Here is a 24,782-nt window from a genome sequence, read left to right as displayed (position 1 = left end):
TAAGAGAGTAGCAGGGGTCTAGGAACAGGATCAAAATACACTACACACATATGAGAATGGCATATGTCTTACACCATTATGTATATTCTAATACAAAATTAAAATGCTAAACATGACAAAGCAGCCACGTGTAGTAGTACAAACTGAGCTTTATAAACACCATGGAGTATTTTAAAAACATTTAATGTTACTTCGACTATTTTCAGCATGATTCAGAATTCCAAAGTATTAAAGATGTCTCTTTGAGAAACTCTGTTGTGCCCTTTCTTCTCTTAATTCTCCTGCTTAAAATCTTAATTAAAAAAAGCCTTGTAGGACATGCAAGATGGCTTAGTAGTCCAGTCTCTGTTGCTTGGATTCTAGTGGCTCCCTCTGGGGAGAGGGTGAGAAGGCGCAGCATCAATGACACAGACACCAGGAGTCCATTGAAGGCAATAACAAACTCATTTATTCAATAACAGGGAAGGCCTTATATACTGTCCTCCCAGCACCCACTCTGTGTGGTCGTCCCACATTGACTGGGCACAATCAGGAACTCTGACATTGATCAGGAACCAACAGTGACTGTTGCTAGGCCCTCAGGCAGACTCAGCATGACCAGGAACTCTGACAGCTCCTGTTGCTAGGCCCTCAGGTAGACTCCAGGTTGGCTCATATGGGGTACGTTATATGCATGCCTTGGCAATTGGTCTGAGCCAATTTCCTCGACTCTATGGGCCTGTCCTACTACAAGTCTCCAGAAACTTCATACTAAGAACCAACTCTTCCAAGTTGCCCTCTGACCTCCACAAGCATGCTGCGGCACATAGCTGCCAGCCTTCACAATAAATGAATGCAAAGTAATTTTTTTGTATGTAGCTATGTAGCTCTGGCTGTCCTGGAACTATGTAGACCAGGCTGGCCTCAAACTCGAAGAGATCTGACTGCCTCTGTCTCCCAAGTGTTCAGATTGTAGGCGTGTGCCACTATGCCCAGCAACTATGTTCTTAAGTTTTATGGGAGTTTTGTTATAATGCGTAGCATCTAATTTTTATGTAACCAATTTTTGTTTTGGCTTTTGAGATAGAGTTTCACTTGGGCTGGGAATGTAACTCAGTGAGAGAATGCTTACCTAGCATGTGTGAGGCTGTGGGTTTCCTCTCTAGTACCATAAACAGGGTCTTAATATGCAGCCCAGCTTGGCCACTATATCAAAATCCTCCTTAGCTTCGATAGGATTGGCATGTATCACCATGCCTGGTTTGTAGCCTTTTTTTTTCTACTAAAGTGTAGTAAAATAAACATGAGAGCCAATTTTTTACTAATCATTCTTTTAATTAATTAATTATATATGTTTTAGAACTCACAGAGATGCCCCTGCCTCTGCCTCCCAAGTACTGGAATTAGTTAGGCATGTACCACCATGCCCGGCCTCTTTTTAATTTTATTTTAAACATCTGCACAGCTTTAATATTCTGAGAAAATTAAATGTTTCCCACAAAAATGAGGAAAAAACAGTTCACTAATGACCAATGAGAAAATGTAACACTCTCTAACACACAGGTATAAACAGTAGGAATAACAGAAAGGCTAAAAGAGAAACTATAAATTTCAAAACCAACTCCAGTCAAGATGAGGTCCCCAGGGACAAGCAGGTAGAGAAGTATATAAACTCTAACATACCACTTCATGGACTGTTTTTCTTCTTCCCTTTGGTCATTAACTATCCCAGAAAGATTCACTGTGATAACTTTTAATTTCGAGTTCAACACTTAAAGCATTAAGGTAAATTGCTCTTAGAAAAAAATTATGCCAAGATAAACATAAAAACAATCTCAAAAATGGAAGAAAAAGCTCAAGCTAAACACTGCACTAGGATAGTTCATTATGTTAACAATAAATGGATGCCAGGACACCAGAAGAAATACTATTGGAACTATGGTTTGCTAAAAGTTGTTTGTCTTAATGAAAGGGAAGATAGTAGTACAAGTTCAATTTCACAAGATAAAGTCAGTTTCCTTTGGATTTACCTTTCAGGGCAGGCATGGGCAAACACCACATACCACTTTCTATCTCTGTGCAAAAACACAAATAAAAGTCTGAGCCAGTAGGCAATAAGGATGGGAATGCACAGTCCGACAGTAAAGTCCTTTTTCTAGAAGAGATCAGTAAAAATATATCCCAATATTTACAAAGATACCACAGTGTGAAAAGCTGTGAACCTAAAATATTTTGTCACTTAACAAAGAAGGGATGAAAGAGAATGTTCTGCCACAAGAAATTCAGTGCCCATTCTGGACCCAGTTTCTAATACAGTTCCAGTGACCCCTAACTGCCAGCCCGCCACTCAGCCCCATCCCACTCTTAAACCCTTTTGTGTTAACAACATAGCATCCTTTTAGTCAACTAGTTGACGTAGATCCTAATCCATCTTCAATCAAAGGAAAGGCTGGGATGCTTAGATTAAAGCAGGTCTGGGAATGAACTACTTTAGTGTTATGGAAGCCACCCATGTGGATTCCTTACCCATTCAAAACAAAAGAAAGGCCATAAAACATGGGAGTTTTGGAAAGGGAATGGTACCTGAAGATGTCCTGACCTAGGCATTTTTATAGCTAACTGTAAAGATGGTCACAATTAGAACACAGCAGTTATTGACAACGGAAACAATTAAGGACCTTTCCTTATCACTGACTTTTGCAGAAACATATTTGTAGACTCTTCCTGTGTAACCATACCTTAAAAAAAGGAGAGTAAGTGTGCTTGCTGAGCGGAAATAATGGCACATCTTAAGATTTTATGACTGAAAAGAGCTAGCTTTATAATACAGCTTTACTAATTACGGAACACTCTCTTTACTCATGCTTTGCTTGGTTTATCTCTGAAACATCTGAATAATACTTTTCTGTGAATTACTAGGCTGCTGGGAATAAATGCTCTTGGATGCATTACTACAATCATCTTTAGCTGGACCTGGCATCTTTCTTCCATTAACTGAATCCTTCCAAGTGCTTTTAAAGGGTTGCCAATATTCATCTTTTGTGCTCCTCTGAGATTTCGAACACTCTGAATTAGTCTGCTTTCCGGAGTTCCTATCTCTGGAATTCTTCCTCTGTTTATTCAGCAGCCTGTCTGGGGGCGAAGATGTGCGCAACTGGTACTGATCTGGGGACCCTTTCTGTCGGTTTAGCATCATTTGCTCTTTATCCACCTCCTTCTGAAGTTGCAATGCTAACAACCGGTCCTGTTCTTCTTGCTTATGTCTCTCAAAAAGCATACGTTCCAAATCTATCAGTTTTTGTGTAAAATTCCCTTCTGATTCTTCTTGATCTGAGGATTTGAGGAAAACTTTCCTCCTTTTTGCAGAAAAGCATGGATCCATGACTGCTTCCAACACAGATTCCTGGTTTTCTCTTTCAGAAATCTTCTTTCCAAGTACTAGATGATACACTCTACTTTCTGGAACTCTGTTACCACCAGCTAACTGGGTCACACTTGACACAGAGCACTCTTCATTTTCTATTTTACCAGAAGGCTTAACTGTAGCTTCGTTAGAGTAGGAAACTTTGGCTTTAGGTCCCTCATGATTTACAACACATAAATCATCAGGATTGGTTGACAGTGTTTCAACTGTTCCTTCAAGGCACTGTTTGGCATCCCTGGCAAATAACCATGGCACAGGTGATTCTCTCAAAGACTCTGAACCTTGTTCTTGAGTTTCTAGGCATATCTGCGGAGAAAGTGTTGGCATATCTTCTTCAATTTCTGTGTCTTGCCACACAGGGCTCTTTGGGTCACTACTGTCAGTTTCCTGTAGAGAACAAAATTACTGACTATATAAAGGGAAAACATTATATAAGCCACCTGATACACTGACACCAGAGGTGAACAGCCACTATACACTATCACATAGTACTAATAAGGTGTGTTCCCATCACCTCTGCTCCCCCACCTTTCCTTCACATAGTACTAATAAGTGTGTTCCCATCACCTCTGCTCCCCCACCTTTCCTCCTCTGACATTTTAAAGATTTTATTTTTAATTAATTATGTGTATACATGTGTGTGGGAGGGGCAGGGGACATATGGACATGAGTGCAAATGTTCACAGAGTCCAGAGAAGACACTGAATCCCTGCAGCTGGAGTTACAGTCAGTTGATGGAAATGCTGGGAACTAACTGAGCCATCTCTCCAGTCCTTCCTTGGTACAATCTGATCTGAAACTCTAGAACAAGAGATTCTGCCCCCTCAGCCTTCCAAGGGCCATGACTACAGGCATATGGCACTGTGCTTCAAGGCCTTTGGTTTGGTTTTGGTGTTGCTGGGATCAAACTTGGGACCTTGCCACATGCTGGGCTAGTGTTCTACTACTGACAGCCAGAAGTTTTGTTTTTTTTGTTTGTTTGTTTTTTTTGTTTTGTTTTTTTGAGCTGAGGACCAAACCCAGGGCCTTATGCTTGCTAGGCAAGCGCTCTACCACTGAGCTAAATCCCCAACCCTTGTTTTGTTTTGTTTTTTTTTTTTGAGGCAGGGTTTCTCTGTCTAACAGCTCTGGCTGTCCTGGAACTGGCTTTGTAGACTGGGCTGGCCTTGAACTCAGAAATCCTCCTGGCTCTGCCTCCTGAGTGCTGGGATTAAAGACGTGCACCACCATTGCTCAGCCAGAAAGTATTTTTAAATGTAAAACTTGAGATAACATGGTCTTACAAGAGGAATTGTAACAAGATTATTATAGTATTTAAAAAACAAAAGTGTGAGCTGGGAGTAGTGTTACACGCCTTTAATCCCAGGAAGTGGGAGGCAGAGATAGGTGGATCTCTGTGAGTTCGAGGCTAGCCTGGTCTACATAGTGAGTTCTAGGACAGCCAGAGTAAGACCTTGCCTAAAAACAAAAAAACTCAAAGCAAAAAACAAATGTGTAAGAGTTGGGGATGTAGCTCAATTGGCAAAAAGATTGCCTAGCACGTAAGAAATCCTGGATTCAAACCCCAGCACCATATAACACCAGGCATGGTGGTGTATATTCAAAAATCCAACACATAGGAGATGGAAACAAAAAGATCAGTAGTTCAAGGTCATCCTTGGCTACATAGCAAGTTGAAATCTAGCCTAGGCTACATGAGATCCAGTTTTGTTTTGTTTTTAATCCACAGAAGATATTTATTGATAAACTAAGATATAGTAGCAACATGAATCATTTGTATCTCAAAGAAGAGATGATTATTAAAAAATGTATATAAAGTATAAGACTTGTTTCCCTTCCTTACCCCTTTTCTCCTTGCTTCTGGGGATCAAATCTGGCCTAACTTTATGTGCACACTGTACTACTCATCTACACTTCCAGCCCCATTCTGTTTCTCAGGCTCTTGACAGGCACACAGATTCATTTTAATATCCTTTATGAACATGTCTGTTTGAGAGAAGGTCTCATGTAGCCCAGGCTGGCCTCAAACATAAGATCCTCCTGCCTCAGTCTTCCAAGCCCTGGCATATGCCACCACTCCTATCCAATACTTGTGTTTCCTCTAATGACACAGTCACAAATACCATTACCAGCACCATGGTTTGTTTTCTATATTAAACATGAAAAGAAACACTAAATTAGAGATTAGAAAAAAATACATACTCTTTTACTTAGCCCTTAGGTAAAGAACTTAATTTGCAAGGCTGCAGAGATGAGTCAGTAGTTAAGATAACTGGCTACACAGCAAGAGGACCCAAGCCAGAGGACTGAAATTCAACTTCCAACACTCACATGAGAGCTCACAGCTACCTATAACTCCAGTTCCAGAGGATCTGTCGCCCTCTTCTGGCCTCCACAGGCACCAAGTACACAGACATACTTGTAGGCAAAACATACAAGTTCCTTAAAATTTGTTTGTTTGTTTATTTATTTATTTAGGCAAGGGTTTTACTCTGTGTAGTCCTGGCTGTCCTGGAACTTGCTCTGTAGACCAGGCTGGCCTCAAACTCAAAGAGATCTGCCTGCCTCTGCCTCCCAAGTGCTGGGATTAAAGGCATTCACTACCACCACCTAACAAAATAAACACATTTTTTAAAAAAGCCAAAGCTTGAAGTGACTTATAACTCTGACTAGGCTTGTTCCTTACCAATACCCCTGAGAGCTGTACATTAGAGATGTTACCAGAATTGGCTTTTTTTTGAAACAAGAGTCTTACTATGCAGTCCAGACTAGCATGGAACTTGCAATGGAGTCCAATTTGCAGTCTTCTGGGCACAGCCTCCATCTTCCTATGTGAAAGGATTATAGGTCCACAGCACCCTGCCCAGAAGCCACTCTGACATGGAGTTTGAGTGCCAGCACAGTGTTGCTTGGTGTTACTTTTAGGCTACTGCTGAGGATCTCAGTGGTGAGGACCCCTCCTAACGTGGACTTCCCATCTTAACGTCTTCTAGGTAAACTGGTGCAGATGTGGTCTATTCAGCTGTGTCAATGATGCCACGTTAGTCAGGGATTAGAAACCGAGGGCCAGAAACCAAGTCCATCCTGCTGCCTATGTTTGGAAACAGTTTGGGCTGGAGAGGTGGCTCAGTGGTTCAGGACACCTGTTGCTCTTGCTGAGGACTCAGATTTGACTCCTAGCACCAACATGGCAGCTTCCAACCATCTGTAACTCCAGTCCCAGAGCCATATGCCCTCTTATGACCTTCTTGGACACCAGGCATCTACACGTTGTACATACACACATACAAGCAAAACACTTATATATAAGAGGCTAGATATATGTGGCTTAGTGGTTAAGAGTACTGGCTGCTCTTCCAGAGGACCTGAGTTCAATTCCCAGCCCCCACATGGCAGCTCACAGCTGTCTGTAACTCCAGTTGCAGGGGATCTGGCACCCTCATGCAGGCAAACATGCAGCCAAACCAACAGTGAGCATAAAAATAAATCAATCATTAGAGCTGGGAGTGGTGGGGCACACCTTTAATCCCAGCACTCGGAGGCAGAGCTGGATCTCTGTGAGTTTGAAGCCAGCCTGGGCTACAGAGCAAGTTCCAGGACAGCCAGGGCTACACAGAGAGAGCCTGTTTGTGGGTTGGGTGGAGTGGGAAAGGGAAAGTTTCCCTGGACACAGATAAGCTAACTTGTTTGCCTACATACTAAGGAGGCATCCACTGGCAGCAATGGCAGAGGCCCTCTGATAACAAAGACTAAAGTATCTGTCCCTGGCCCATTCAAGAAAAAGTGAGCTGAGGACGGCACAGGTACTCACAGGTACCCAGAACAGGATTCAATGCCCCTGAGAGCTTCTTCAGCACCAACATACCTTAGATATTCCGCTTTTATCCTCTCCAGGTACAGCTTCACAGGGCCATGCTGACCGAGACTTCAATTTAGGTGACAAATACCTTTAAACAACAACCACCGAAAGTTAAGTTTACTAAAACTCAAATGCTTTGAAAAACCTCGATATGCTAATAGTAGATGAATCACTTATGCCTAAAGGTTGTATGTCTGGTGGCTATTTAACCCACTGGAGCAGATTTCATCTCCAAGTCTCAGGTCAACTTTAAAACACAACTTGGGGGCTGGAGAGATGGCTCAGAGGTTAAGAGCGCTGACTGCTCTTCCAGAGGTCCTGAGTTCATTCTCAGCAACCACATCGTGGCTCACAACCATCTGTAATGAGATCTGAAGAATGCCTTCTTCTGGCCTGCAGGCATATATGGAGACAGAACACCATATATATAATAAATAAATTAATTTAAAAAAAAAAGACACAACCTGAAACTTTGAGTATTTCAGGAAGTGAGAGTGCCTGGCCAGCAGCTGGAGGGCCTAGCTTACTGCCTAGCACTGCAAGGGGTGGATGTGGGGGTGTTCAGTACAGTATTTTAGTGTAAAAATAGAAAAGAAGAAAAGGTCACATTAAATATCTCACAACTCTTGAAAAGAGTTTAAAAGGCTGATAGGACCAAACAATTGAAGACTACAAAGTTTCTCAAAATTAATGACAATATCATTTGAGGCTGGGAGTGGTAGTGCACACCTTTAATCTCAGCACTCAGAGTTCAAGGCTAGCCAGGGCTACACAGAGAAACCCTGTCTCAAAAAATCAAAACCAAAAACAGGAAGGAAGGAAGGAAGGAAGGAAGGAAGGAAGGAAGGAAGGAAGGAAGGAAGGAAGGAAGGAAGGAAGGAAGGAGTGAATCTCCTTGAAGGGAACAGAAACAGTCTATCATGCCACTTATTTCTCTAAGACATTATGCCTATTCTTAACAACAGAAAGAACAAATGAATCCGATTGGTTGGATGGAAAGACTTATATTCTGTCAGTTGACAATGATGGAACACACAAGGAAAGATCCCGTTCTCTGACTCCTGACTGGTGAAAAATGTAACTGTAATTTGGCACAGGTGTTTTGGTTTTGTGCTTATAGACCTCACTACTGCCCCTGCTCTGGACTGCCATGAGAAACAAGGCTCCTGAGTCCTTGTCCTGCAGTGACCCTGCTTATGTGGTGATTTATTAAAGACTTCTGGACCCATAAATGTTATATCTCTCCTTCCTATAACACACAATGGACAGGGTATAACAACCTATTTCTTTTGTTTTTTGATTTTTTGAGACAGGGTTTCTGTGTTAACAGCTCTAGCTGTCCTGGAACTTGTAGACCAGGCTGGTCTCGAAAAAAGGAGATTTCTTTCATTTCATTTTTAAGATTTATCTTTATCTTTTTTTTGTTGTTGTTGTTTTGTTTTTCGAGACAGGGTTTCTTTGTGTAACCTTGGCTATCCTGGAACTAGCTTTGTAGAACAGGCTGCCCTAGAACTCACAGAGATCCAGCTACCTCTTCCTCCCGAGTTCAAGGATTAAAGGCATGCACCATCACCTCCAGACCTTCTACATCTTTTTTTTGCAAACCTACATTGTTTAAAAGAGTCATTTTATTTTTACTTATGAATATGTCTGCATGATTGTATGCTATATATATGTATGGTCTGTAGAGGCCAGAAAGGTGAATGGTAACCCCAGAGAAGGTTATGAGACACTTCACCTGATTTGAGTCCTAGAATTGAACTTGGGTCCTCTGAAACAGCAACAAATGCTCTTAACCACTAAACCATCCCTCCAGCTCTTAATTTTTAAAACAGCTTTTTGGTAAAGATGGGTCAGGAAGTATAGGTACTTGTCACCAGGCCTGATGGAGACTCAGTGCTGTGGAATAATCCTTCTATGCACTGTGAAAATGTGCTGCTCTCATTGTTAATAAAAAGCTGATTGGATTTTTGGGGCAGAGACAAAGCTAGGAAGAACGGCAGAGTCAGAGGAGTCACAAGCCAGATGGAGAGAAAGCAGGACATGCAGGAGAGGTAAAAGCCGTGAGGCACCACATAGATTAATTAACATTGTAAGAGCTAGTTAGTAGTAAGCCTGAGCTACTGGCTGAACATTTATAATTAATATTAAGTCTCTGTGTGGTTATTTTGGAAGCAGCTGCTGGAACAGGAAACCTCCGCTTACAACCCAGGGTCAGTTCCCAGCGCCTATACTACAACACATAACCATCCATAACTCTAGTTCCAGAGGATTCAATGCCCTCTTCTGGCAGCCTATGACACCAGGCACACATTCAGTGCACTTATGTACATGCAGGCAAAACATTCAAACTTGAAGAATTGGTGGTCAATAAAAACAAAACCCAAAGGCATACAGTAGATGATCAATGGATAAATGGCAGTTATGTTCACTTACTTTTGAATATCTCCAAAGTTTTTTTGTTTGTTTGTATTTTTCTTTTGTGACTTGTTTGTGACTGCATCTGACTTTCTGGAACTCGAAGGAGAAGCCAAGGTATTTTTCTCGTAGTTATTGTTCTTCGGTCACAAGAAAAACATACAAAGACATTATTAAAGAGAACTTTATATAAAAAATAAAAAGCTTTGAATTCTATGAACTCAAAATCCTTAACGTTTTTTCAGAAATTGAATTCTTTTAAGTTCTTTGAAGAATACTGAGCATGTTCACACTTCATTCTCATTACCTAGACTTTATTTTGCAATAGGCATCCACATAGCATTTACATCATATTACAGATCATAAGACATGATTTAAAGTCCATGGGCGGCGAGATGGTTCAGTGGCTAAGGTGCTCATGCTAAGTCTGACAACCTGAGTTCCATCTCAGGACCCATATGATAGAAACAACCAACCGTCACAAGTGTCCACTGACCTCCACACAAGATGCTGTGGTACATGTGCATACACACACATATACACTCATCAAACACATAAATGCAATAAAAATAAATATACAGGAGAATATGTTTGTGTTATATGCAAAGCCGTGCCATTTTATGTAACATTTGACTACCTTTAGATTTTTATATACATGGAAGATCCCAAAACTAATTTATATACCAAGGGATGCCTATATAAACAAAATTAAGCTCATTCAAGTTTGCCTAAATTAAATACATTACTATATACATCTAATTATACTATATTTTTGTATATATAAAATGAAGCATAACACACACACAAACACATACACACAAATACACTCCTTCAAAGAAATGATAACTAATCTCCTAGCTGATAATTTCATCCTTTTGTTTTTTAAAAAAGATTTACTTATTTTACCAGCACATATGGATGCCCCAGGAGTTGAGAAGAGGAACTGTAGTTATAGAGGGTTGTAAGCTGCACCATGTAGGTGCTGAGAATCAAATCTAGGTTCTCTGCAAGTATAGAAAGTACTCTTGACCACTGAACTATTTCACCAGCTCCTGACAGTCTCATGCAATTGCAGCTACCTTATTCTAGTGAGGAAAGTACTTAAAAGTACAAAGTATATCTGGAGCAAAAGTTCCTACACAGAAATAAACCATAATTGTTCACTATCTCCAAAATTTACATTAAACCAAAGATTACCCTAAAATTTCAGTAATTCTACTCGGACCTCGTGTGACTGAAAGTCAGATACAGGTGACTCCAAACTCCCCTCTTCCAACGTTTCCATCTGACTCCACTCACTATTCACTGATTTTACTGGACAACCTCTTCCTTTCCTCTCATCTCTCTCTGCTGTTTGCAGACAGTGTTCCAACTATGTAGCTCAGGCTGGCCTTGAAACTGCAGTGACCCTTTTGCCTCAGCCTCCCAAAGTGCAAGGGGTAACCCTCAGCTGGTTAATTTTTTTAAATTTCCAGACTGTATATCTTTCCAAAATTTCTACACAAACAGAGAAAAGGATATACAACGGGGGGGGGGGGGGGGGATATCACAGAGCTTAAGATTATATTATTAATGGTAAGATTCATAAAAAAAAAAATTCTAGGTATACTTCATTTGGTGAAATATATTCTCAGATGTGTTTTTCAAAAGTAGGGGAGTTAATTCTCAGAGGCTCTGTATCCTCAATATTTCAGACACCCTAGATCTCACTGGAGATAGTACTCACTAAGGCTCATCCCCAGAGAGTCCAAGTCAGTTTGGTTTAGAGTAGGTACGAGAATTTGCACTTTATTTTAAAAATATTTTAAATTCACCGGGTGGTGGTGGCGCACGCCTATAATCCCAGCACTTGGGAGGCAGAGGCAGGTGGATCTCTGTGAGTTCTAGACCAGCCTCAGCTACAAAGCGAGTTCTAGGAAAGGTGCAAAACTACACAGAGAAACCCTGTCTTGAAAAACCAAAAAAAAAAAAAAAAAAAAAAACAAAACAAAAATTATTTTATTGATTTCTTCATGTATGGTTGTTTTGTCTATGTGTATGTCTATGCACTACATGTATGTAAGGTACTGGGGATCAAACCTAGGTCCTCTAAAAGTGCAGCCAGTGCTGTTAATGCTGAAACATCACTCTAGCCCCCGAGAGTTTGTACTTTAAAGGAAGCCTAAGTGAGCTCAGGTATGTAGCTCAGTGCTATAGCTTGTGCTAAGGCTTTGGCTTCAGTCTGCCAGGCTCTTTTAAGCCACCAGGTTCCAGAACCCTTAGGTTTTAGTGTATGTTTTACCATCTTGCCTTTCATTGTTCTTTATGAACAATAATTTAACAGTAAGATAAGGAAATCCAGGTTCAATATATTTAAGAATTGGGCTAGGAGGCCCGGTGAGATGGCTCAGAAATAATGCACTTGCCACCATGTCTGGAGACCTGAGTTCGATCCCCAGAACCCACATAGAAGGAGAGGACCAACTCTTGCAAGCTGTCCTTTGACTGTGACTCATGTAGTGCCCACACACTAAATAAATAAGCTAAATGTTAAAATAAGACAGGACCAGGATGAAGGTACAGCTTACCTGTTTAGCATATCCAAGGTACAGGGTTTGATCTGTACCATTGATAAGTATGTCCCCAGCTACAGGAAATAAGTAACAATACACAAAAATGTTTCATTCATAAAAGTTTGTTGGGCTAGGAGTGGTGGTGCACGCCTTTAATCCCAGCACTTGGGAGGCAGAGCCTCCCTGTGAGTTCAAGGCCAGCCTGGTCTACAGAGCAGATCCAGGACAGGCACCAAAACCACAGAGAAACTGTCTCGAAAAACAAAAACAAAACAAAAACAATAAATAAATAAATAGCTAAGTAAATAAATAAGCAAATAAATAAAGTCGTTTTTCCCCTTAAGTAGAACAACGATATCCTAAAACCCCTCTAACCGTTGTGACGCCTTCTTCAGGAAAGCCAAAGCGATGGGGCACCCCCAAGCGTGCACACTTACAATACTGATGCTGAGCCTCCGCGCCAGCTCCTCATCGCCTTTCAGCTGCTCTTCCATCTCGCTTCTCCTTTTTTCTGTCTGTCTTTTCTCCTCCTCCTCCTCTTCCGCCAACAATCTCTGTATGTATTCCTCACTGGCTTTGTTTTCTTCTTCCTTGCTGGCTTGTCGTTCAGCCTCCACCTTAAAAATAATAAAGGATATCCTTTTCTGAAATTTTTAATATACTCATATTTCACAATAATTGTAAAAATTGTAATTTTCACAAGAAGTGAAAACTGGCAAGAATTTATCTCCATGAAATTCAAATCTCCACAGGGAAACTTGTGTACAGCAGTTCAAGGTCCTACCTCAAGAAGCCCACCCCAGTCAGCCCAACAAAGGTTTGGTTGAAGACTCCAACCTCGTGCCCTCTGTCCTTACCAGTTTCCACCGCAGTACGACCCAGACACGCAATGCTTCCTCGGTTCACGGAAAGCCATGTGCTGACTAAGGTAGACCTAGCTGCCTCTGCTGCTGCTCTCTTTAGCAGAGCACACAGATTTACTAAGGGAAAGAGAAAGAACTCCTGAGGAGAAGGGGAGCCAAAGGAGGAATGCCCTAGAGCTAGCTGCTGCTGCCTCTTTTGTTTTTTTAAAGACAGAGTCTCACTATGTAGCCCTGGCTGTCCTGGAATTTACTCTGTAGACCAGGCTGGCCTTGAACTCACAGAGATCCGCATGCCTCTGCCTCCTGAGTGCTGGACTAAATACATTCACTACCATGCCTGGCATTTGTTTGTTTAATTTATAAATATTATTTGTATGTGAAAACAGGATCATTGGGGCTTGCTGGCTTCCAGACTAGCTGATTAGGAAAAAAAAAAGCAAGTCCCAAGTTCAGGAGACATTTTGCCTAAAAGGAGTAGGTGGAGAATGACAGAGGACACCCAACTCCCTCTGTGCACACACACTATCTTTATAACTAACACACAGAACCTTGACATTCGGTGGCTGTGAAGATGGTTCAGTGTGGTAAACTGCGTGCTACACAAGCGTAAGGAACTGAGTTTGGATTCCCAGCAGCACATAAAAGGTCAGTGTGTAGCCGGCGGCGGTGGCACACGCCTTTAATCCCAGCACTTGGGAGGCAGAGGCAGGCTCTCTGTGAGTTTGAGGCCAGCCTGGTCTACAGAGTGAGATCCAGGACAGGCACCAAAACTACACAGAGAAACCCTGTCTCGAAAAAACAAACCAAACAAACAAACAAACAAACAAAACAGTCAGTGTGTCAACATCCGTCTAAATCCCAGGTGTTCATAGGTTAGCCAGTCTAGCTGAATTGATAAGCTCCAGGTTCCATGAGAGACTGAGCTTCAAAAGACAAAGTTGAGAATGATCAGGAAAGATACCAGATGTCAATGTCTGGACTCTACATGCATGGGCACACATGTATACACATAACAAAAAAAGCAAAACCCAAACATTTGACGTTAGCTGGATGTGGTAATACACACCTGTAATCTTAGCACTTGAGAGCTAAAGTAGGTGGACTGTTGCAAGTTCAAGGCCAGTCTGGGTTAGATCATGAGACCCTATCTCCAAACCTCTCCCACTTCTCCTAAATCAAATAAGAAATCTTTTTGGAAGTCATACTGGGTGAGTAAAATGTTCCAATTCTATTAGCATTTAGGAAGCAGTTTCTGCAGCCAGGAATTTACTCCTGAACTCTGTGGTTCACTGTTTGGCAGCTCTGACTCTAAGCTCGCTGGGAATCTCCCTTCCTTCACTCCTGTCTTAGATAATGCCTCCATGAATAACAACTTGTCATCTGCATAGAACTGTGCTTCCTGTAGGTCAACAGCTCTTTCATTTGCTAGATCAGCCTCATTTCATTCATTAGAAAGCTAATACCCTATCAGGGCTTGTTTGCTTCTGAAGTGTCACCCTCTTTTGTGATGGTATACACAGCTGCTGTGCTCCTCTGTAGCAGATTGGTGCTGAGCTAAATATAAATACATGCCCAATTTAAATTTAGCTGGGTCACCCCCACAGATTTGGGGTTAGAAAAGCAGCCCCCAGTGATACTCTTGAAATTCAGATTTCCCTGTAACGAAGAGAAGCACTAGGCTTGCTTCCATGACAGCAAGGTGTCCCCAAGCACTCATTTCAACTGGTGTGTTTTAGTTCCAGGCCTTGGCCTGTGGAGTAGTTCCAGGCCTTGGCCTGTGGACTCTTGTTATTTCTCAATTAGTCATAATTCAAACTCCTAAAGGAACTTCCAGGACACGGGAATCAGCTATTTTCTTGGTGGAGGAAAGGTCAATGACTAACTCCAATGTAGCTATTCGCCTATAATACTAGCCCTGAGGAGGCTTATGGCAAGAGGATCATCAGCTGGAGGGCAGCCTAGGCTATACAGTGAGTTCCAGGGCAGCCTGGGATAGAGCAAGACTCTGTTTCAGAAATGTAAGTGTCCTCCTAGTAATAGTGCCATACTAGTGAAGCTCAAATGCCTCACTGGAAGCCGAACCTCTGCCCACTGTGTTTCCAGTCACCCCTTACACTTTCCTCGCTAAACCCACAATCTACCACTTCTTTACCATCATCCTTTTTAAGGTAAAACTCCAGAAAAATCAAAGACATTTTTACACTTAAATGCTTAGGCATTATAATAATTAATAATCACATAGTATTAAGGTAGCCATTGCTACACAGAAAGATCCTATCTAAAAACAAAAGCACCCCTCATTGATGATATATATGTAATAGAGGCTAATTTATTATTATTGTTGTTATTGAATATTTAAAAAGGGACCTTGGGGTGCTGGAGAGAGGGCTCAGAGGTTAAGAGCACTGGCTGCTCTTCCAGAGGTCCTGAGTTCATTCTCAGCAATCACATGGTGGCTCACAACCATCTGTAATGAGATCTGGTGCCCTCTTCTGGAGTGCAGGTATACATGCAGACAGAACACTCTACACATAATAATAAATCTTTAAAAACCTTGGGCCACACAGATGGCACACTGGTTAAGACTACAGGCTGCTCTCTAGAGGACCTAGGTTTGCTTCCCAGCACCCACATGGTGGTTGACTATAGTTCAGGGAATCCTATGTATGCCCTCTTCTGGCCTCTAATGAATGACACTAGGCACATGAGTGATGCACAGACACACATGCAGGCAAAACACCCAAATACATAAAATAAAATAAAAATGAAAAGTAAACAAAAATGGGACCTCTAGGTGTGCTTAGGTGGCACACACTTTTAATCTCAGTACTTGGGAAGCAGAGATAGGATCTCTGTGAGACCATGTCTTAAAAAAAACAACAAAACAACTTTTAAAACCAGGTGTGACATCACTATTTGAATAACCCCATCATTGTGAGATGGAGGCAGGAAGATCAGTCAAGTTCAAGGTCATCCTGGGCCAGATTGAGTTCCATGATACTATCTTAATTGAGGGTGGGGGTAGGGCTTATAAAGTCATTAAAGTTACTAACATTTCAGTCCATGATAGTTATATATAAATTTGAGATTTCTAAGATTGAAAGCATAGCAAAGACATTTTCAACAAAATAAAAAAATCAAAAACTAAACTATTTCATACCTACCTTGCTTATCTCCTCTTCATATTCTCTTCTCAACTCCCCAGGTTTACTTAACAGACGAACTGGCTGGTAGTCATCAACTGTTTCACATGGGGAAGAAAACAGTATCAGGGCAGCAGAACTTTATGACTGACTTTGGCCTCCCTTTAAAATTCAATGAACACAACACACACACACACACACACACACACACACACATACACTTCCTAGACTCCATAAAAAATAACTACAACAAGCAGGGTGGTGGTGGTGCACGCTTTTAATTCCAGCACTAGGGAAGCAGAAGCAGGTGGATCTCTGAGTTCAAGGCCAGCCTGGTATACAGAGTGAGTTCCAGGACAGCCAGGGCTACACAGAGAAACCCTGTCTCAAAAAACCAAACCAAACCAAAACACCTGTAAAAGACAGAGCTAGGGACGTGGTTCAGTAACAGAGCTCATATCTAGCATGTACCAGGCCCTGGGTCATAAAAGCCCATTAACAGAGTACAAAGAAAAAAAAGTAACCCCAATAGTATACTGAGATTAAGAGGGAAAAATAATTTAAAAAAACTGAGACAAGTACAAGCTTCCAACTTGAGATCCTCCTGCCTCAGATTCCTGTGTTGCAATTAGAACCAGCATGCCCAGCTAAGTCTTTGATTTCTCTAAGTAATGTTTTGTAGTTTTTCTGAGAGGAAGCATTAGATATTGTGTTGAGCTGAGTTCTAATTCTAAACTCCAGTGCTTCAGGATAGGATCTTATTTGGAAATAGGATCTTTCAGAAGTAAGCAAGTTAAAGTATGGTCATTGAGGTGAATCTTAATTATGACTAGTAAATATGGGACAAATTTAGACACAAAGACAAACACAGATGGGAGATGGTATCAAGACATGCAGAGGGGCTGGAGAGATGGCTCAGAGGTTAAGAGCACTGACTGCTCTTCCAGAGGTCCTGAGTTCAATTCCCAGCACCCACATGGTGGCTTACAACCATCTGTAATGAGATCTGGTGCCCTCTTCTGGCCTGTAGGCATACATGCAGGCAGAACACTGTATACATAATAAATAAATAAATCTTTGCCGGGCGGTGGTGGTGCACGCCTTTAATCCCAGCACTCGGGAGGCAGAGCCAGGCGGATCTCTGTGAGTTCGAGGCCAGCCTGGGCTACCAAGTGAGTTCCAGGAAAGGCGCAAAGCTACACAGAGAAACCCTGTCTCGAAAAACCAAAAAAAAAAAAAAAAAAAAAAAAAAAAAAGACATGCAGAGAGGGGGCCTGGAGAGATGGTTCAGTGGTGAAGAGCACTTGTTGCTCTTGTAAAGGACCTGGGATTCTCAGCACCCACATGGTGGCTCACAACCATCTATAACTCCAGCTTCAAGAGAGCCAACACGGTCTTCTGGCCTCTGCAGGCACCAGGCATGCACATGGCACAGACACATATGCAGGCAAAACACCAATACACATAAAAGCTCAAAAAGCTACAAAGAGGTGAGGAAGAGCTCTACTTCCAACTTCAAAAGTCAAGGGCCCTGGTTATATCTTGACTTCTAGCCTCTAAAACTATTAGGAAATGTTCATTTTTTAAACTCATCCAGCTTGTGGTACTTTGTCTTTCTGCCTTAAGAAACAAATATAGCCGGGCGGTGGTGGTGCACGCCTTTAATCCCAGCACTCGGGAGGCAGAGGCAGGTGGATCTCTGTGAGTTCGAGGCCAGCCTGGACTACCAAGTGAGTTCCAGGAAAGGCGCAAAGCTACACAGAGAAACCCTGTCTCGAAAAACCAAAAAAAAAAAAAAAAAAAGAAACAAATATATAAATTTGTTCTCTTTCCTTTCTTTTTCTGGGTTGTTTTTTTTTTTTTTTTTTGGGGGGGGGGTGTTGAGACATCGTTCATTCACTGTGTAGCCCTGGCTGTCCAGGAACTCACTCTTTAGACCAGGCTGGCCTCAAACTAAGAGATCTGCCTGGCTCTGCCTCCCAAATGAATGCTGGGATTAAAAGCATGTGTCACCATCCCACTCCACCCCCCCAGCTTGTTTTTTTCCTTATAATTTTAATTTTTGTCCATATGTGTGTATGCCTGTAAACTTTATGTGCAGCATGGGCATGCAGTTCCAATGGAGACCAGAAGAGGGCAGGACCTCAGATCCTTAGCAACTGGAGTTAGAAGGGGTTGTAGGTGCCTGGTGAGGGTGCTGGGAACTGAACCCAGATGCTCTAGAAGAAGTACTGTTAACTGATGAGCCATCTCTTAGCCCCTTGCTCTGCTTTCTCCAGACAGTCTTGCTACATAGCCTAGGCTGTCTCAAACTTGCAGCAGCCTTCTAAGTGTTGGGATTACAAATGTCTGCTGTCTGCATCCAGCTTTTATTATTTTTATTACATTTAATTGCTTTGGGGTGAGGGGACATGCACCATGGACTGCGAGTGGAGGCCACAGGACAACCTTCAGAAGGTTGCCCTCTTTTCTACCGTGTAGGGTTCCCTGGAATCACATTCAGTTGTCAGACTTGGCAACGAGCACCTTACCGGCCCCAATGCATCCACATTTTTTTCCCCAAAGACATGGTCTCACTATGTAGACCAGGCCTTCCTGGAACTTTTTGTATGCAGACCAGGATGGCCTGAACCCACAAAAACCTGCCTGCCTCTGCTTCCTTCAAGCTATGCCTAGAGATGCTTGCTACACGCCTAGCTCCACCTTAGGACTCAACTATTTCCTTGGCTTTCCTGACAGTCAACCCTTACTACTGAACTTTTTTTTTTTTTTTTTTTTTTTTTGGGTTTTTCGAGACAGGGTTTCTCTGTGTAGCTTTGCGCCTTTCCTGGAACTCACTTGGTAGCCCAGGCTGGCCTCGAACTCACAGAGATCCGCCTGGCTCTGCTTCCCAAGTGCTGGGATTAAAGGCGTGTGCCACCACGGCCCCGCTACTACTGAACTTTTAATTCTTCATCAAATTCCCAAGGTTTAGCCTGGGATGTAGTCAGTGGCAGAGAGCCTTGGATATACATATATACAAACATGTGCTCGTGAATGTGCGCAAACACACACACACACACACACACACACACACACAGAGCTTTTAAAAATGAAGAGCTAGGCTGGGTGGTGGCACACACCTTTAAATCCAGCACTCAGGAGGCAGAGGCAGGCTGATCTCTGTGAGTTTGAGGCCAGCCTGGGCTACAGAGTGAGTTCCAGGACAGCCAGCAAGATGACTTAGTGCCACCAAGTGTGACAACCTGAGTTAAATCCCTAAGACCTACATGGTGAAGGAAAGAACAGACAACCAAAAGTTGTCCTTTGATCTCCACTTTGGTGTCTACACTCAGACAGTAGTAACACAGGCAAGGTAAAGAGGAAGGGTTTGAAAGGGAATTGATGAAGAGCGAGAAGTGTGTGGGTTTTACACACAGACTTCTTAGAAAAAAAGGTTGCTCCAGGATTGAAGAACCATCCTTAGAAAATCCAAATTTCCTATTTGCAACTGTCATTCTGCAGAAAGCAATGCAGGCAAGAGTGATAAATAGGTATTAAATCCTTTGCTGGAAAATCTGTAGGAGAATCAGTCTCAAAGTATCATTTCATAGTTACATTAATTCCAAGGGATACAGTTGAGAAGTCTGCCATTATGAGTCAGAATATGATATATGAGACAACCTAGCATCATGTACTTACTATATACTGTGTGGAAGGCATAACCTGAATGTGAGAAAAAAAGACAAAAGCATGCCTCTAACTCCACGTTCTAGAATTTGCCAATTTTGTTCCTGTTAGCCACCACTGCTATGACAAAATGCCTCAAACAACTTGAGAGAGGAAAGGTTCACCTTGGGCTCATACAGAGGTTTGCAGCCATGGGTTTTTTTTTTTATGCCTGTGCAAGGTAGAAACATGGTGGTGAAAAGACTTGCTGAGGGAGAGTTGCTTACCTCAACAGCAGCCAAGAAGCAAAGAAACCCAGCAGGGACCAGGAACAATCCACACCTCTCAAAGCCATTCCCCAGTGACCAGTGTATTTTCTCCTACCAGCCCATTTAGTATGAATTCATCAGTGGACTGACCCATTGATGAAGCCAGTACTCCCCTGCTACAATCATCTCAGCAAGGACAGCTGAAACAAAGTCTTCATCCCACATTAAACTTGAACAATTCCTTTCAATGGGTGAACAGTATATTCTGTTGCAGACATATATACATTTAGTTCATCCATCCATTGAGGACATTTGGGCTTGTCTACTTTTTCATTATTTTTATATGTTTTACAAGTTTTTACTAATACGGTCTCATATTATAAAGGCAATGAAGAGGAAAAACCTTCCTTTTCCTATTTGAGTCATCTGAAAACAGAACTATATATTTTTTAAAAACTTTCATTTGGAAAACAAAAAGATAAATTCTGCACTTGGAAGGCAGAGAGAGGCTGATCTCAGAGTTCGAGGCAAGCCTGGTCTACACAGGGCTACACAGAGAAACTGTCTTGCAAAACCAAAAGAAATAAAAGGCAGCTTAAAATCTAAGATAAAAATGTTCATTTTACTAAGTTAGCTGTCTCCAACAACATCCTCTTGTTTTGATTCAGTTCTTCCATCTCTTGCTCTTCTCATGGGTCCTGTACCTCAACCATCTCTTATTCCCTTCCCTGGACCTGTCCTCTCTTCCTTTGGGTGGCCCAGGATAGGCAGGTCTCCTTCCCTTCAGACTTCCTTCTAGGGATTCTTGCTGACCCTCTATGATCTTTTCCCCAACGCTTCTTTTCCACAAGTCATCCAAATGAGTATGAAAGCAGTGGTAGTGCCTCTATCTCGGTGGTTTTGGTTTTGATTTGTACTTTCCTAATGACTAGTGATATGGACCATTACTCCATTAATGACATTCAGATGTCTTACTGGTAAGCTAAACACCTAAATATCATTAATGAAGTAATATCTAAATTCTTTGCCCAACCCCTTTCTTTTCTTTGAGACATCACTATAACTCAGGCTGTCCCAGAACCTACTACATAGCTCAGGCTTACCTTGAATCGAGCCTCTTGAGTGCTAGGACTATAGAAATGAACCACTTTACCTGACCACTTTTACCACTTTGAATTGGGTACTTTTAAGTTTTTTGAGACAGAATCTCACTAGTCCTGGTTAGACTGGGACTCTTTGATGGAGAGATTCCTGATGAGTTATTTTTGTAACAGGGTCTCACAACATAGCCCTGCCTGGCCTAGAATTTACAGTGACCCTCCAGCTTATATTTGGGTATTATCTTACTTTCTATGATTTAAAAATATTTTCTATTTTGTGAGATGTCTTTTGCTCTCTTGATAGCTTTGCTATTTTTATTTATCAAATGGACTTTTTTTTAAGAATAACAAATTTCTGAAAGTTGGAGAGATGGCTCAGTAGTTAAGAATGCTTACTACGCCAGGCGGTGGTGGCCCACGCCTTTAATCCCAGCACTCGGGAGGCAGAGGCAGGTGGATCTGGTGAGTTCGAGGCCAGCCTGGTCTCCAAAGCGAGTTCCAGGAAAGGCGCAAAGCTACACAGAGAAACCCTGTCTCGAAAAAAACAAAACAAAACAAACAAAAAAGAATGCTTACTGCTCTTCCAGAGGACCTGGATCTTTGGTTGGTTCTTAGTACCCATGTGGCAGCTCACAACTATCTGTAATTCCAGTTCTGGGGGATCTGATGCCTCTTTTGACCTCAAAGGGCTTCTGTGCGCGCACACGCACACGCACACGCACACACACACACAATTAGATACATATTTAAAAGATAAGAAATCTCAGCTGGGCGGTGGTGGCTCACACCTTTCTTTTTTTTTCTTTCTTTCTTTTTTTTTTTTTGTTTTTTTTTTGTTTTTTAGAGACAGGGTTTCTAAAGGGACTAAAGGCATGCGCCACCACAACCCAGGTCACACCTTTCTTTAATCCTAAGGCTCAGAAGGCGGATATCTAAATTCAAGGCCAGCCTGGTCTACAGGGTGAGTTCCTGGATAGCCCAGGGCTACACAGACAAGCCTGTCTTGGAAAAAAACAAACAAAAAAGAAACCTCAAGTTTTCCCTTCCTAAGCATCTGCAATCGCTTAATTCTGCCACCTCCACAGATAAAGAATTTTTAAGAATATTAATAGGGATATTCTAAGCCAGGGGCTACTCTGACCAAGTTTGGCCCTTATCTTTTCTTTTTTCCTAAAGAAATTTTATGAAAACACAGGCACTACCTTCATTTACAAAGGGCAATGTAAACTAATGTAATGTCTATGGTGCTTTTGTTTTTACAGCGGCAGACCTATCTTCAACAGACTATACAGTCCTTAAAACACTATTCTGACCTTTACAGAAAAGGTATGTCAGCCCTCATTAATACTACATAATAAAGGATGGCTTCCAGCCAGGTGTGCTCCTGCACACCTGCAAGTCCAGAATTTCTAAGGATAAGGCTACCCCAGGCTACCTAAAGAAACCTTATCTCAAAACAAAACTAGGGGCCCAAGACATGGGTCAGTGGGTGTGGGGCGAGTACAAATGTGAGCAGTGACTGGCACACACACGTGGAGGACAGAGGATAATTTTCAAAGTCAGTTCTCTCCATCCTAAGCTCTAGGGACGGAACTCAGGTCGCAAGGCTTGTGTGGCAAATACTTGAACCCACTGTCAGTTACTGTTCTAATGTTGTGAAGAGACACCAGGACCAAGGCAACTCTAAGAGAAGCCATTTCATTTGGGGCTTGCTTAGGGTTTAAGAGGCTTATTTGATCCATTCACATCATGGGAAGGAGTGAGGCCGCAGGCAAGCAGGTATGATGCTGGGAAAGCAACTGAGTAAGTACTACATCCTGATTTGCAGGCAGCAAGGAGAAAGCAAGACACTGGACCAGTCACAGACTGTAGAAACCTCAAAGCTCCTTATCAGGGCCCCAACAGGGACACACCCAATCCTGCCAAGTAGTTCATCAACTGGGGACCAAGCAAGCAAATAGGAGCCCGAGGGTTTCTTCCTATAGCCTTGGCTATCTTGGAACCAGCTTTGTAGACCAGGCTGGTCTTGAACTCAAGAGATCCACCTGTCTCTGCCTCTGGGATTAAAGGCATGGCTGGCCACATTTTGGGGTTGGTTTTGTTTTGTTTTTTTTTTTTCAACACATAAAAGGCAAGTACACCACAAACACCACATTCAAGGCTTAAAAGGAAATACTGAATGGTTTGTAATACAGGCAAACTGCTAAAGACTAGGGACCAGTTTATAGCTCTTTGCACCCCCAGACTGGAAGGGGTCAACCAAAAATGACTGAACTAGATGGAACTGGCAATGGGAAGCTAGTTTAGGCTTGCTGCATACTTAGAACCACAGGTCAGAGAAAGTAGCGCAAAGCCAAAGAACTTTGGAATTTAACCGCAAGTCTTTAGACAACTCGAAAGTGACAACTCTATTTTTTTGGTTGTTGCAGTTTTAAAAACTCAATCACAGCTGGTGAACACAACTTGAGCTACATGCGGTAAAAAATTTGCCCTTGACTTTATCCCACCTGGGGGCGGGGTTCATAAAACCACAAATCAAGATCAATTTAAACTATTTAGTCTTCTTTTTAAAATAGAAAAATAACGGTCCCTTCTCTAAAGGTTTTTGGGCCTTTTTTCTTTTCTTTTCTTTTTTTTAACTCAATAAACACGTTGACTTTCACTCACCGATTTCCTTTGATTCTTGTCCAGAAACTCGAAGCTTACATTCCTTTGCATAGTGTTTTTGAATCATCTCCCACAGTTTTGTATTGACAAGAGAATTTCTTCGGGTATGGTACCGAGTCCACGAAGAGACCCGGCGGCGACAGAAGGGACAGCACAGGTTGGCCTTTTCAACAGTCGACTGGAAGCACGGGTTGCAGAGCGTGTGGTTGCAAGGAAGGGTTACCGGCTCTAGTAGTATTTCCATACAGATCCCGCACTGACATTCGGCTAAGGAAGGGATGGCGTCTTTGGAAGCAGCCATCTTCCTATGCTAATGAGGCCTACTCAACGTCAACACCTGGAAGAAACCAGATTCGTCTTTCGGCTAACGACGCAGTCCGGAGAAAGTCAGCGAGCGGTTTGTTTATTCCGACAGACAACAGCGTACTGGAATCCGGGCAGGCGAACCTTCCACGGGCCCGAGGCACACAGGCGCTGTGCTGTCAGGCGAACAGTTATGTCCCGCGTCCAGCAAGGGAATGAATGAACGTTCCTTCGGGAGCCCGGCGGCCTCGGGGCGGGGAGTGGCTCTGGCGCCCCGCGCCGCCGACAGTCGGGTCCAGCTCCCCTTCTCACCTGGTGAGGACCCGCCTCTTTGCGCGAGGTCGCCGGGCCTGCCAGGGCCGGAAGCCCGGAGTCCGCCGCTCCGAGAGTACCCCGTACCGCCCGGAAGCCGGGCTCGGGCCGCCGCCGGACTTCCGTCTCGCCGTTGCGGCGGTGGCAGCCCTCCGTCCCCGCGCTCCAGCTTCTGGCCGCCTCGCGGTTCCCCAGGGGCCCGAGACCCAGCCGCTCAGACCCGCAGTCCCGCCAGCCAGTGTATT

At 42.7% G+C, this 24,782-nt stretch overlaps 1 protein-coding gene across 1 annotated transcript; it reads right to left on the bottom strand.

Annotated features, from left to right (window-relative positions):
• Window positions 1-421: 421 nt before the first annotated feature.
• On the bottom strand, window positions 422-24,782 carry Rnf168 (ring finger protein 168). The gene is made up of 6 exons (XM_052740495.1): window positions 23,923-24,782; window positions 16,260-16,336; window positions 12,670-12,849; window positions 9,699-9,820; window positions 7,269-7,350; window positions 422-3,790 (listed from the first exon to the last, which is right to left on the bottom strand). The coding sequence occupies exons 1-6, from the start codon at window positions 24,221-24,223 to the stop codon at window positions 2,855-2,857; spliced, it is 1,698 nt and encodes a 565-aa protein (XP_052596455.1). The 5' UTR covers window positions 24,224-24,782; the 3' UTR covers window positions 422-2,854.

Source organism: Peromyscus californicus, unplaced genomic scaffold, assembly GCF_007827085.1.
Source record: "Peromyscus californicus insignis strain IS unplaced genomic scaffold, ASM782708v3 Scaffold_16__1_contigs__length_79575227, whole genome shotgun sequence".
Taxonomy (NCBI): domain Eukaryota; kingdom Metazoa; phylum Chordata; class Mammalia; order Rodentia; family Cricetidae; genus Peromyscus; species Peromyscus californicus.
This window is presented reverse-complemented; position numbering and strand designations above follow the sequence as displayed.

Coding starts and splice junctions, on each gene's coding strand:
- Rnf168 (XM_052740495.1), bottom strand. CDS start 24,223: ATGGCTGCTTCCAAAGACGCCATCCCTTCCTTAGCCGAATGTCAGTGC. Junction 16,337..23,922: donor ACAAGAATCAAAGGAAATCG/GTGAGTGAAAGT, acceptor CATGTGAAACAG/TTGATGACTACCAGCCAGTT. Junction 12,850..16,259: donor ATGAAGAGGAGATAAGCAAG/GTAGGTATGAAA, acceptor ATTATTTTTAAG/GTGGAGGCTGAACGACAAGC.